At 44.7% G+C, this 13453-nt stretch overlaps 1 protein-coding gene across 1 annotated transcript in view; it reads left to right on the forward strand.

Moving 5' to 3' along the window:
• The window catches only part of LOC147679546 (small G protein signaling modulator 1-like), a 645847-nt gene that overhangs the window by 585771 nt on the left and 46623 nt on the right, over nucleotides 1-13453 (forward strand). The window contains exons 11-12 of the mRNA XM_086942458.1: nucleotides 10010-10106; nucleotides 10918-11085. Coding sequence (XP_086798584.1) covers nucleotides 10010-10106; nucleotides 10918-11085 — 265 coding nt within the window. The remainder of the gene's footprint in view (nucleotides 1-10009; nucleotides 10107-10917; nucleotides 11086-13453) is intronic.

Raw genomic sequence — 13453 nt, forward strand, 5'->3', positions numbered from 1 at the left:
TGGAATGTACGGGGATTGGGCTCAGTACACAAAAGACATAGAGTTCTGGCACAACTGCGTAGGCGGCGGGTGCACATAGCATGCCTGCAGGAGACACACCTGAATGAATCAGAGGGGGCCAAAATGTTGGGGAAATGGAAGGGCCAGCTCCTCGCCACTAAGTACTCGGCAATTTCCCGGGGGGCAGCCATTTGGATTAACAACTCGGTCCCGTTTAAACTCATTGAGTCCAAGATAGACAGGGAAGGCCGCTACGTGCTAGCTAAGGGATTGCTGAATGGTGTGTGTGTAGTGCTCGGCTGCCTGTATGCCCCGAATGTGGAGCAATCGCAGTTCCTTGCGGAATTCGGTAGAGCGCTATCGGATTGGGTGGAGTATGATTGGATTATAGGTGGAGACTGCAATGCGGTACTAGATCTCACACTCGACAGATCTCATCCCCCTCTGCACGCAGCTGAGAGTAGAAGGCAGGCGGAGGCATTGGCACGCTGGGCCGAGGGGTGGGACCTGGTGGACACATGGCGGGCACTTCATACATCGCACAGGGAGTACACGTTTTACTCCCCACCACATAACCTCCACACCAGGATAGATCGCATCTTTTGCTCCAAGACACTTACGCTGTCCATTGTGCATGTAGGGCATATGGGGAAGACACTCTCGGACCACAACCCGGTGGAATTGTCCCTGACATGGGGAAGAATACCTACCCCCATACCGACATGGCGATTGTCCCCTAGCCTCCTCGAAGACTCGATTTTTAAGTCCACCCTGTCGGATGCTACCGCACACTACTTCTCAGAAAACACGGGTACAGCAAGCTCCAGGAAGGTCGAGTGGGACGCTTTCAAGGCGACCATTCGCGGGGTGGCCATGGGCACCAAAGTAGGCATCAAACACCAGGTACTGAGGAGACTTTGAGAGATAGAGGGCAGTCTAGCGGCACTGGAAATTGAGGCCGCAGGCACGGGCGGCGCCCTCACACAACTACAGGAGGCTAATATACAGTATGCGGAACTTCTAGAAGAGTTGAGGGTCCTCGACTATAGGGAATACACCACACGACATCACGCACAGGCGGACAGGGCAGGTGCGCTGTTGGCGCGCCTGACCAGGGACGCACCGGCAGCTACCCCTATCATGGAGATCCAGGATCCCGCAGGGGAATTGGTGCAAGGGCAGCGGGATATCAACACGACGTTCCGGCGTTACTACGCTGAACTATACGGCCCGCACCCTCCACTCTCAGAACCGCCTTTGGAGGATTTCTTCTCCGATGTATGCGTTCCTCAACTGAGAGCGGCGCATAGCAAGGAGCTGGCGAAACCCATTACGGTAGCGGAAATTAGAATGGCAATCAGGGCTCTGCCTAGAAACAAGGCACCCGGGACAGATGGACTCCCGGCGGAGCTTTATTTAACGTACATAGACCTGCTGGCCCCCCGCCTTCATGAGGTATATAACGAGGCACTGAAGAGCGGTGGTCTGCCCGACACGACACTGCAAGCCCTAATCGTCTCCCTTCAGAAACCGGGGAGGGATGCTTTGCGGCTTGACAACTACAGACCACTGTCGCTTTTGAACACGGACTCCAAAATACTCAGTAAAGTATTGGCGATGCGCCTGTCTCAACACATCCCAGACATGATCCACCCCGATCAATGCGGGTTTGTCCCGAACAGGAGCACGGCGCTAAATCTGCGGAGGCTTCACCAACTCATGTCTCCGACCGCAGGGGGAAGTGCCACTGAGGGTTGTATCTCGCTAGACCTACGGCAGGCCTTTTATACACTCAGATGGGACTACATGTTCGCGGCCATGTCCAAATTTGGGTTACCCGCCGGATTTATAGCCTGGGTATCTCTGTTGTACCGGAAACCTACGGCACGGGTTCGGACCAACAACTGTATCTCTGATCGGATAGACATTGCGAGAGGCACGAGGCAGGGGTGCCCTCTCTCGCCATTGCTGTTTGTAATCGCCCTGGAGCCCCTACTGCTGAAGGTCCGGACTATGGCGGCTGTGGTGGGGATTACTAGGCTCAACACTCATCATGTCATATCGGCGTATGCCGACGACATATTACTTTTCCTTAGAGACATAAATGACCCGGAGACACCACTGCCACAGATCTTTGAGGTTTTCCGCGAGTTATCGGGCCTCGCCATCAGCGAGACAAAATCATATGGATTTGGCTTTCGGGGCCCGGTGGCGGGGACACAAGTCCAGTTTCCGCCGCACTGTTTTCAGGTGGCGCCTGTAACATTTAAGTACTTAGGTCTCCAGATATACCGCCAACCACAGGACCTGCTGGACGGGAACCTGGGGCGAGCACTGACTAACCTAACCGCTCGGGTACAATTCTGGACTACTTTACCGTTATCGGTGGCAGGGAGGGTGGCTATATCAAAAATGGTGGTGCTGCCGCGTCTCCTGTACTTCTTTACGAATCTACCAGTCTCTATCCCTATGCCATATTTTAGGAAACTCAACACTTTACTACTTGACCTAATTTGGGGAAAGGGCAGGAGACGCATAAGCATGACCCGACTGCAACTACCCACGGATAGGGGCGGCTTGGGAGTGCCTGATCTGTTCGCTTACAGCTGTGCGTGCCAACTGCAATGGCTAGCTTACTGGTTGGCTGGCCGCAATTTACACGAACTGAACATGATAGAGGACGACAGACTCCGGGGGGTCATACATCGGCTGTTACTGCCAGGGGCCAAGGCACCGGCGACGACTCCACCCCTACTCAAACTGGCCCTCATGTACTGGAAGAGGGCGGTCAGGTATGCAAATGGACGGTCAAATTATGCGCCCTCGATACCACTGTTGGGCGTCCCGCTGGGGACAGGTCCGATGACGGAAAGAAGACTACGGGTGTGGCAGGAGGCGGGGATAACACAAATAGGGGATTTCTTCTCGGATAACAGGCTACTGCCGTTTGAGGAGTTCGCCAGGCTTCACCAGGCGCCAAGGACGCTCTTTCTGCAGCATGCACAACTGAAACACTACATAGGCACCCATTGGGCGGGAGATGGGATGGAGCCCGCCACCAACTCACTGGTCACTATGCAGTACCTCATGGGGGCGGGCGGACACTTGACAAAATGGCTGACTGCTGGGATACGGGAGGGCAGGGCTGACCCCCTACAACCCCTGAAATTGAGATGGGAGGAGGATCTAGGGGCGGCGTTGAGCGTCAAAGAATGGGACCTGGTATTGAAATTGCCGAAGAAAGTGTCTCGGAACCCCAGGTTTAAATTTATACAATTGATGATTATACACAGGGCATACTTGACTCCCCGCAGACTTCACATGATGTTCCCGGCTACGCCCGATACTTGCCCCAGATGCCGGCGGGAAGATGCAGGCAAGTAGTGTGGCTCACTGGTTAGAGGCGGCAGACCCGAGAGCAGAGGACGGCCCGGGACCAGGGTTCGATTCCCAGCGCGGCAGGTTTCTGGACCAGGGTCAGCATACTCGATAATTCTCTCACCTCGGTGCCCACTCTGATCAGCGATCACACTCAGCAACTCTGGGCATTAGCTTGCCTCATCTTCACTAACGGCCCCACCAGACCGCCGGGGATGCCTGGTCTCACCCTGGAGATACCCATTAAGGGACCATCTCTCAGGGAAGCCAGGAAGGGTTTCGCAGCGGTCGAAGCGCCTTGGGACCCTCCGGGTAAGTAGTGCGCTATATAAATGCCTATACATTTACATACATACATACATACATGTTCTGGGAATGCCCTACGCTGGGACACTACTGGGGTACGATACATCACATACTGAATGATATAATACCGGATAGACCCTACACATCCACCTCTTACTGCATGCTGGGGATAGGACACAAAGAGAAGAAGAGGAGTGTGGAATCCAGATTTGTGGATCTGGCATTGCTGATAGCGTAGAGGTCAGTGGCGATGAGATGGAAATCAGCAAGGCCGCCAGACATAGGGACCTGGAGCGGGGAGGTGATCAGGTGGGGCAAGGCAGAGGGACAGGAACTAGGCAGGGAGGAGAGTAGAGGCCTTAGGAAACATCCCATCTCAATGGAATGGAATGCCCTGCTTATAGCATTCGAGCAAGGCATGCTAGACCAAGAGGACTAGCCTGTACCTGTCATGTCTCACAGGGGGATACTACGCCCGTGACCGGAGTACACGGGAACTGAGCTGCAGACACACTGGGAATGATCTGATATGCATATATGATGTAACCGGGGACCGGTACCCCTGCTGGATACAGATTGTACTGTACATATTGATGCAAAACCAACGTATTGCTGTTAAATGGAATGATAAGTGCCGGGGGGGGGGGGGTACAGGGAGGGAATGGGGGAGTTGGGACGTTCTTGGAAGCAGAAAACGGAAAATGTAAATGATTGAAATGTATACTGAAATATATGTCACGATGCGGAGAAATACTGTGTACATGTCTATGTTATATGCAGATACCTAACTTGCAAATAAAGAAATTTTCAAAAAAAAAATGGCCTCGCACGGACAATCTAATGGCCTGTATGTCTTCGCTCTGTGTTGGTAGAACCTGAATATCAACCTCAAGCTCTTGACGTACCCATATAGTCAATCCTCCAGAGGGCCTCCCTTTAGCTCCCTTAGTTGCTGCTACAGAATAATTCAAATTTTCAACCTTGAACTGGGGTAATTCGCCCCAGGTCTCTTGAAAGAGGCATATATCATATGCCTCTATGAATCCATGCCACTCGTGAGAGCCCATCTTCGTGCTAAGGCCTGTGATATTCCACCTTAAAATTCTATTTACGGATGATGGTAGGTCAAAGGTCTGGAGCGCTAAATATTTTTGTGCTGGTCAAGTAACCATTCACGGAGCACCTTCTGCTTGAAAAGATAGACCCTGAACCTTCTTAGCAATCAGTGCCCGCTTAATAGGTGCATCCTTAGTCAATGTAATACTAGGCCCAAAAGGCACAGTAAGTGTTTCTCTTGGCCCTAGTCAATCATTGTTCTCAAGAGTGGAATCTCCCTGCAATCTGGGTGGTTTCAGTGTAGCTCTGGTATCATAGCCAGGTGGAGAACGTGAAGAGATTCTCTACAAGATCTGTGCTTTTCATTGTGAGTTCAATACAATCATAAGACTGTCTAGAGGAAGAATTCCTATGTGTGGCTATTATATCATCCCTAATTACTGAACGGCAACCTCTAACATGCCTTATACAATGGATAGCTTTGTTAGTTAACAAGTCCCTATTCTCAAACCCTCCATTGGGATTGCTTTTTTGGGACATTTGCCATATACATTTTAAAAGGATTAGGCAAGTTAGGTGTACACTCTCTATTAGGCCACAATCAGGTCCTTGGTTCGATAAGCCCCCATAGGGATTGGATTTACGACCAAGCGGCGGATAGTTCGCAATTACCATTAATGGACTGTATGAAGTAGTGCTATTATTAACTGCAATGGGGGGTGAGCGCCTTGCCATTATATAGATTGCCAGGCTCGAACTCTTCATAGCTGAGGCTGACTTTTGAGTTAACTTTGCCCCTCTCACTGCTTTATTGCCAACAGAGCCAGTAGTGGCCGGGAGGCCCACCGAAACTTTAGCAATAGTACCTGTAAAGGGTTCTGGATCACTGGCGCACTGGGAGCCACCCTTTCCCTGTGGCTCTACCTCAGATGCCAAAAATGTAACCATAGATAGTATCTCCTCTAATGTACCCTTCATTGCCCGCACTTCAGTTCTCAGCGTAATAACTTCTAGACGTATAGTATGCCATTCTAAATGTGAGCCAGGGACATTAGCTTGTTCATCTGGAGTTGGAGGCAATTGAATTTGTTCAAGCCTTGGGGGATCCTCTTCGTCCCGTTCTGCCTTTGCAAGTCCCCAAGTGGTTGGAATCTATTTGTACAAATAACTATTGGATCTGTATGGGCTACGTGATCTTCGCCTAAAGAAAGTTCCCCAAGCTCAGTTACAGTCTGTAGACTAGCACTGGGCTCCTGCACCCCTTTGGATGTATTTGGTATTTGTTTCTTCCATGACTTGCAAAACATGTCAGCAATAGTGTGTTTGCTATTCCTTTTTAGGCTAGAGTTATAATTGCTATTAACGCTATCAGCGTGTTTCAAGGGAGATGACTCTAAAATGACCTCACATTCATTAATAAGGGTGTCTAGTCGGTCCATGACACAATTGTTGGCAACAATGTTCCGTTGTTTTTTTGCCTTCTTCCTCGTGTCACGTCTAACCACCCCTCACTTCCCTCCCCACTCTCTTCCAAGGTCTTCCGTTTCCCCATTTGAGTTGGATACAGATATTCCTAATAATATCTAAGCGGTAATAGCTAAAAGGACCCACTACTTCTAGGCTCTAAAGGCTTAAAAAATACAAAACAAATGCTAGTAGTGAATTACTTAAATGGCGAAAGGCATAAGGGTGTTCGGTGCTAGATATAGGAGCCAAAAGACGAAAGTTTGTAAGTCCCAGGGCAAGCCCAAAATGACCGAAGAGCAAACCACCAGCAAGACAGTACCTTAGGCTTCGCCAACCAACATAGGTCCACACCGAGTCGCGGGAGAAAAATGAAATGGCCCAGCCCTTCCAGATCCTGTCAGTGACTGGCAAGAATGGGCCCGCCCTTGGCTCGGGCGCGTCTCGCGTCGCTGGTGGCGGTGCGCGCTTTTAGGTACGTGTCAGCTCCTTCCCTTGTCAGCAGTGGGTTCTGGGTGCTGAAGTCCCCCAGCAGCGAGGGAGAGCGCGGGCAGCAATCTTTGAATCCCCTATTCAGCCCAGCCCTGACTCACCAGGCTCTCTGGAGCCACTGCCTCTCTCCAGCCCCTGTCATCCAACAGACAGACATGCAATACACAAACCTAGCAGAGGCACACTGGATGGTTATGGAATAAAATACCTAATTTCTAAAAGTGGTATTTTCAAACACGGAATGTAAAAATCACCCTCACTAAAAGATGCATTTAAACATTCTGTGTTAAGGCATACTAAACTTTAATTTCCTACCTTGGTCCCAGGGCCAGTTATGTTTTTAAGATGTTATAAACAAACTCCCTATTCTGTCCTATGGGAAGAGGTAGACTTCCAATAGTGAAAAAACGAAATTGGCAGTAATTCACTATCAGGTCATGCCACACACATCACAGCATGTACTACCTTTCACATACAATGCACCCTGCCCATAGGAGTACCTTGGGCCTAACTTAGGAGTGACTAATATGTGGAAAAAGGGAAGGCTATGGCCTGGCAAGTGTGTGCACTTGCCAAGAACACATGGCAGTCCCAGACTGCACACAGGCTCTGCAATGGCAGGCCTGGGTTACATTTTACAGGATGCTTCTGTGGGTGGCACAATCAGTGCTGCAGCCCACTAGCAGCATTTGATTTACAGGCCCTGGGCACACATAGTGCACTGTACTAGAGTCTGACTAGTAAATCAAATACTATATTTAACAAAAGAGAGAGCTAATTGGTAGTGGCCTAACCGAACACCGGGGGTGGATACGTCCTCCCCTTGTAATGTATCTTAAACATGGACTCCATTTTGGTGGTCTAGATGCTTTGGGCTCTGTGCCACTGCTGTTCAGTGCCACATTGCAAGTGCTGCCCATTTGATTTACTATAAACACTAGGATCCACCCTTCAGACACTCAATAGAAGGTTTTTGATTCAAGGGTCATGTGCCTTACCTACAATGGTTGGAAGTGTTTCTTAAATACCCCTCATGCACCAAAAGGGCCCTTGGTGTCATGCTTCATCATAGGGATCTTCGCGCCCCGCTACGGGACACAGCGTGCTACAACCGACGAATATGCAGGAGCAATGATATTACTGACTATGTGAGGTGTAGCAATGAGTGAGTGGAAGGGTCAGGGGTGAGTGAAGGAGAGTTAAAAAATACCTAGCTCCTGTGGAGTCGAAGTCTTTAATATTCCCTGGCGCCGGTATTGTTAAAAAAGTGGGTCGGAGGTGGGTTGCTTCAATGTGCAAACCCTCCTGTGTGTGTCAACATGTTTCGAAGTGTGCTGCTTCTTCTACAGGACAGGTTAACAGATCCCTTCTGTTCTCACATAGCTCTATTGACAATGTCAAATTTTATAAAGTGCAATGGCCCACATGCATCAATATCGGCTTTTGCGATTTCTAAATTGCAAAAAATAGCGATTCGTAATTTAGAAATCGCAAAAGCCTATGCATGATTATTTTTTCATTTTTTATGCAATTCGGTAAAAATTGCTATTTTTACCGAATCGCATAAAAAATGCGAATTTCAAATTGCGAATTCGCAATTCCCATTCATTCCTTTGGGCCAAAATGCCCATAGGAATGAATGGGAATTGCAAATTCGCAATTTGAAATCGCAATTCATCAATCCATTTCAAGGGTGGAGAGGGGGGTCTAAATGACCCCCCCCCCTGCACCCATGAAATGTACTTTTCAGTAGAAGTTACATACACACATGTCCTAAGGACATGTGTGTCTGTAACTTAACAGTTTAAAAAATGCATTTTTGTGCATTTTTAAACAATTTCGCAAATTACCACGAGGTTGAACTTCGTGGCAATTTGCACTTCCAATTTTAAAAATCGCTCATTTTTTGGAAATGATGCATAGCATTTAAGAAATCGCAAAATTGCGATTTCTTATATGCTATCGCAATTTTAGAAATCGCAAAAAAGTTGCAATTTCTAAAATAGCATGATGCATCCCAATCAGCACTTTTGGAATCGCAAACGGCCGATTTTAAGGAATCGCACCGGTTGCGACTCCAAAAATGCTTGATGCATGTGGGCCTTAATATATATACAGGTAGGCAATGGTACATGTTAGAGACAGACGTGTCTTAATTAAAATACGATACCAAAAAGGAATATCCTGAAGGTTAATTTGTTGTATGAAAGGGCAATGCCTCATGAGCCTTTGAAAGGAGGGAGACAAGTGCCTTTATTTGCACTATGCACCAGGATACTGCCTCGCACGAACGTCTCCTCCTCGCGGCTCCTATGACGAAGCATGACACCAAGGGCCCTTTTGGTGTGTGAGGGGTATTTAAGAAATACTATGTGCTTCCAACCATTGTAGGTAATGCACATGACCCCTGCATCAAAAACCCTCTATTGAGTCTCTGAAGGGTGGATCCTATGAAAAACATAGACATACTATTTCGGGCTCATGTATTCTTCCGACATTGGTTTGGTGGCAAACATGCAATAATTGACATTCAGCTTATTTGTAAGATTTTTTTCTTAATAGCGCCTTTAAATTCGTGGAGCAATTTCACTCTTTAGCATCGTACATATGGACATTATTTCCATTAAATATGGTATAGCACTTCCAGCTGGTACACCATCATACCGAACATCTGAGTGTGGTTTGTAAAGATTTGACTATATTGCGCTTCCTTTTAGCTGGCCTTCAATCAATCTTTGGGACCTTAAAGTGTTTTGTTCAGTATTTAGAGCTCACCACCGATCTGGCTCTTTTTACCTGTAGCACTGTGTTAAACATCAGAAACCCTCAAGACAATTATTCTCTGCCTAATATCTACCATCTATATATTGATTCATCTTATAACAACAAAGCTCGAGCAACAGAGCCTTATTGCGCAATTACTTAGCCCCACAAATGGTCGATTACAATAGCATTGCATCTGATGATAGAAACATGAAAAATCTATTCTAGAACATTAACTATGATGTGTGGTATACTCCGAGTGCTGAGATCCTATAAGATAAATGATAGTTAATTCTTTTGAAAGTAAACCAAACGAGTCAGTGTCAGTGAGGCATCTGTGACTTCTCTGACATATCAAACTCCTGAGGCCTAATCTAGTATTAAGGCAGCTTCACCATTTTCCAGGGCTATTATTATTATTATTATTATTTAAATGAATAGTTTCTTCTTTCAAATGAACATTTTTGAATATTTAATTGTTGCATATAAAATAGTGTAAACTTCACCTAGATCTAACATTTCTGCGTCTAACCTTGTATTTTGTCCATAGATTCTCGATTCAGAGCTCTTTGAACTAATGCATCAAAATGGGGACTACACTCATTTCTATTTCTGTTATCGGTGGTTTCTTCTGGACTTCAAAAGAGGTATGTCCCACTAGTAACCGAGTAGCACAATTACTCTTGTTCAGCATAGATTTAATTCATATCAAAGAGTCACCTTCAGATTCCAACGTTTGACAAAGATACTTATAGCTTAATAGAAAAATCTACATGAAATAACCATTCTTTGCTGGCAAGATTCAAAATAACAAATAAAAACGTAGTGATATTGTAAAATAGTACTTAAAACGTCTGATATGTTTATTTAATTGTGAATTCTCAGAATAGAACGACAGTGTAACCTTCCTCTATGCAAATTAGTAATGAATGCTACATTGATTAATTAATGCACTAAATTTATAGTATTTATAACAAACATTGCCAGCTACAGTTCTGAAATATTTTAGCCTTTCTGGGGGGAGATGACATAAGCAAATGACAGACAGAACGTATTGGATTTCAAAATATTTACAGTTATTGAAAATCTGCCTTTCTACAAGAGTGCGCATATTAATCAGTCTGATCTGGGCCACAATGTACTCTGATCCTGACTCCAGCCATACATATGTCAATATGTTTGTTAATCAGGGCCCCTATTTCTGACCAATTGGTGTCCTATCACAGTCAATCTAGTGTGCACAAGGCATAATCGTCAGGAGTTTAACTAATGTCTTCAAAAAGAAAAAAGTCAACTGCTTGGTGTAAAACCATATATTAAGGTATTTTCTAGAATTCATGTTAAAACATTTGTTTGTACAACAGAAGGGTCTATGTCATTAGGAAATAGTAAAAAAGTCATACCAAAGTGTCATGCTAACTGGTTGTCTTTTTGTGTTTCTCTTTCTCCTTCCCACAGAACTAGTTTATGATGACGTTTTTTCAGTCTGGGAGACTATTTGGTCTGCGAAACAAGTCTCTTCTTCCCACTTCGTCCTTTTTATAGCCCTGGCTCTGGTGGAAGTGTATCGAGACATTATTCTAGAAAATAATATGGATTTTACAGACATCATAAAATTCTTTAATGGTAAGTCCTCATTTCAGACGAAGTAGATATAATAAAAAATCTTGTTAATTGACCATTGAAGAACTTGGGACATGCATTTGCAGTTTACCAGAGCATCCATTGCGTTCATACACGGCATCTTATTACATCTAGTGAGTGCAAGTCATAATTTGTGGATATCAGTATCACGTTTTGTTTTTATTTATTTGTTAATGTTACATTTGTAACATGCTGCGTGTCACTGAGGTGGTTTCATAGAGTATGAGAAAGAAGCACCGAGAAGGTCAACAAGTTGTGTCAGGGAATGGGCAAATTTCCAGTAAAGCAAGTCTGTGTCGAATGTATAGCTGGCAGGACTGCTCAATAAGTTAAACTCTTCCTGCTGACACTGCTTACTGTGAGCTGCAGGTCACAATTTGAATCCCTGTAAAGCCATCTCAGTCTTCCATCCTCCTAAGTTCTGTCAACTCCTAACCCAAACATATTTTTTGAATGAGGGCAAGTGGGAGCAGCTACGTAGAAACAGTAGACACACCCAAATCACCGCAGTTAAAATATACATTAATTGATAAATGCAGTAATTTAATGAAATCACACTATCACAAAAGCATCAGTAACAACCATTAACAAGTGCATAATTTCTAAGAATAAACAGTCAGTGGCATGAGAGTGCTGACTACATTCCCTCCAAGTCTCATGGGAGACACACTGGTTCACGCAACCAGGGCACCAGAAGCGCAACTAGTTGAGCTCATGCAGCAGTATTCTTTATCCTGCGCACAAAGATTTATAAATGCCAAGAGTTAGATCCTTTCATAGCTCATAAATTGACAATCATTTGTATTGATCCATTGTGTAGGATGACGTGATCAGTCTAGTCTGTCTCTATACTCTGTGATGTGACTGCATGACAAACTGAATCTGATTTTAAATAACTATTCATGGCTGAAGCATATACCAATTCATCCTTCTCTTCGCCTGTGGTATCAATTTAGTGTTTCAAATTTGCTAACTCAAGTTTATATTTTTAACAGTAATCTATATGTCTAAGTGACACCAGGTTGCTCTGTTTACCCCATCCCGCCCTGAAATATTCTTGAACGTTGGTTGACTATTTAGGTGAAAGGAAAAAGGAAAATCCGACAAAATATTTTGCTTGCCTTCGAAATCATTAGGAATGTATATGCTAGTAAAGGCTACACATTTAGAAAAAGATCCAGTAAGTACATCATGTCTTTTTTTCACTCACACACACACACAGACACATACACATATTTACCCTTGCATAACTTCGACATTCCAACACAGCATCCTATACGCTGTGTGAAAAATAAGTTATTACTTTTATTATGTAGTAAAAAATGTTACACTAGCAAAGCAAAAGGTTCAGGTACACAGTTGAGTGTTGCTTTAAATCTTCATTAATTCTCCTTCATTGAAAGAGCAGAAGCAAGGGCAGACTCCTGGTTTATTGAAAATGGAGTGAAAGCATAAAAAAGACCGTTTGTAGAAACCAATGGTGATTTCTTTTAGTTTCAGTTAATTGATGCTAAACACAAATTATGTGTAACTATTTTAAATAGCAGCTGTACAAAGGCAGCATTGAAAGCTAACCCACAACATTGCTCTGAATTTGCTCCATTTTTATGTATAAAGGTCTTCATTTGCAAGATTCAAACACTTGAGAGATACTGCTTGCTTAACACCTTCACTAGACCATTAGGCGAATTCTTAGGGTGGCGAGAGGGGACTGCATCTTACTTTCAGTGTGTGAATTAACCTCTCAGCATTTAACAGCATTGCTGTACTCCCTGACTGGTTCAAAAAGGGCACTCCTTCCTGGAAATTGATGCTTTGTAGATCACCTTACACTAAAAAGGCAACACTTACTTAAAAAAAAGCCTTCTATTGATCCTTGTGAGCTGATATTGATCAGATTTAATTGGTATTCAATGACAACACTTACACCTTCATTATGCATGTTTATATAGGGATTAAGGACCCTAAGATCAAGTGACTCCTGAACCATTTATTGGGGTTTGGGTCTGAAACAGAAGATTAGTTCAGCAATCCATGTGGATGAACAAATTCCATGCTGGATCCTTAATAATGAAAGTCTTCCAATCGTAAAGACCACATTCTAACAACAAAAGTAGATGTTAGACATATCACTCACTGATCTCTTTTCAGTTGCAATGCTCTTTCAAAAACAAAAACCCCCAAAACAAAAGAAACTGGTGAATGGTATCATTTGAAGAATATCGAATAGGTAGAAATGAATCCTTTGCTAGACAGCTCGGAAAAATATGCCATATGGATCTTTTTTTTTTTTTTTTAACTGTTTTTATTGGATTTTTGTTAACATGAAATCATACAGTTATAGCTTTTA

Source organism: Lissotriton vulgaris, chromosome 11 (genome assembly GCF_964263255.1).
Source record: "Lissotriton vulgaris chromosome 11, aLisVul1.2, whole genome shotgun sequence".
Classification (NCBI taxonomy): Eukaryota; Metazoa; Chordata; class Amphibia; order Caudata; family Salamandridae; genus Lissotriton; species Lissotriton vulgaris.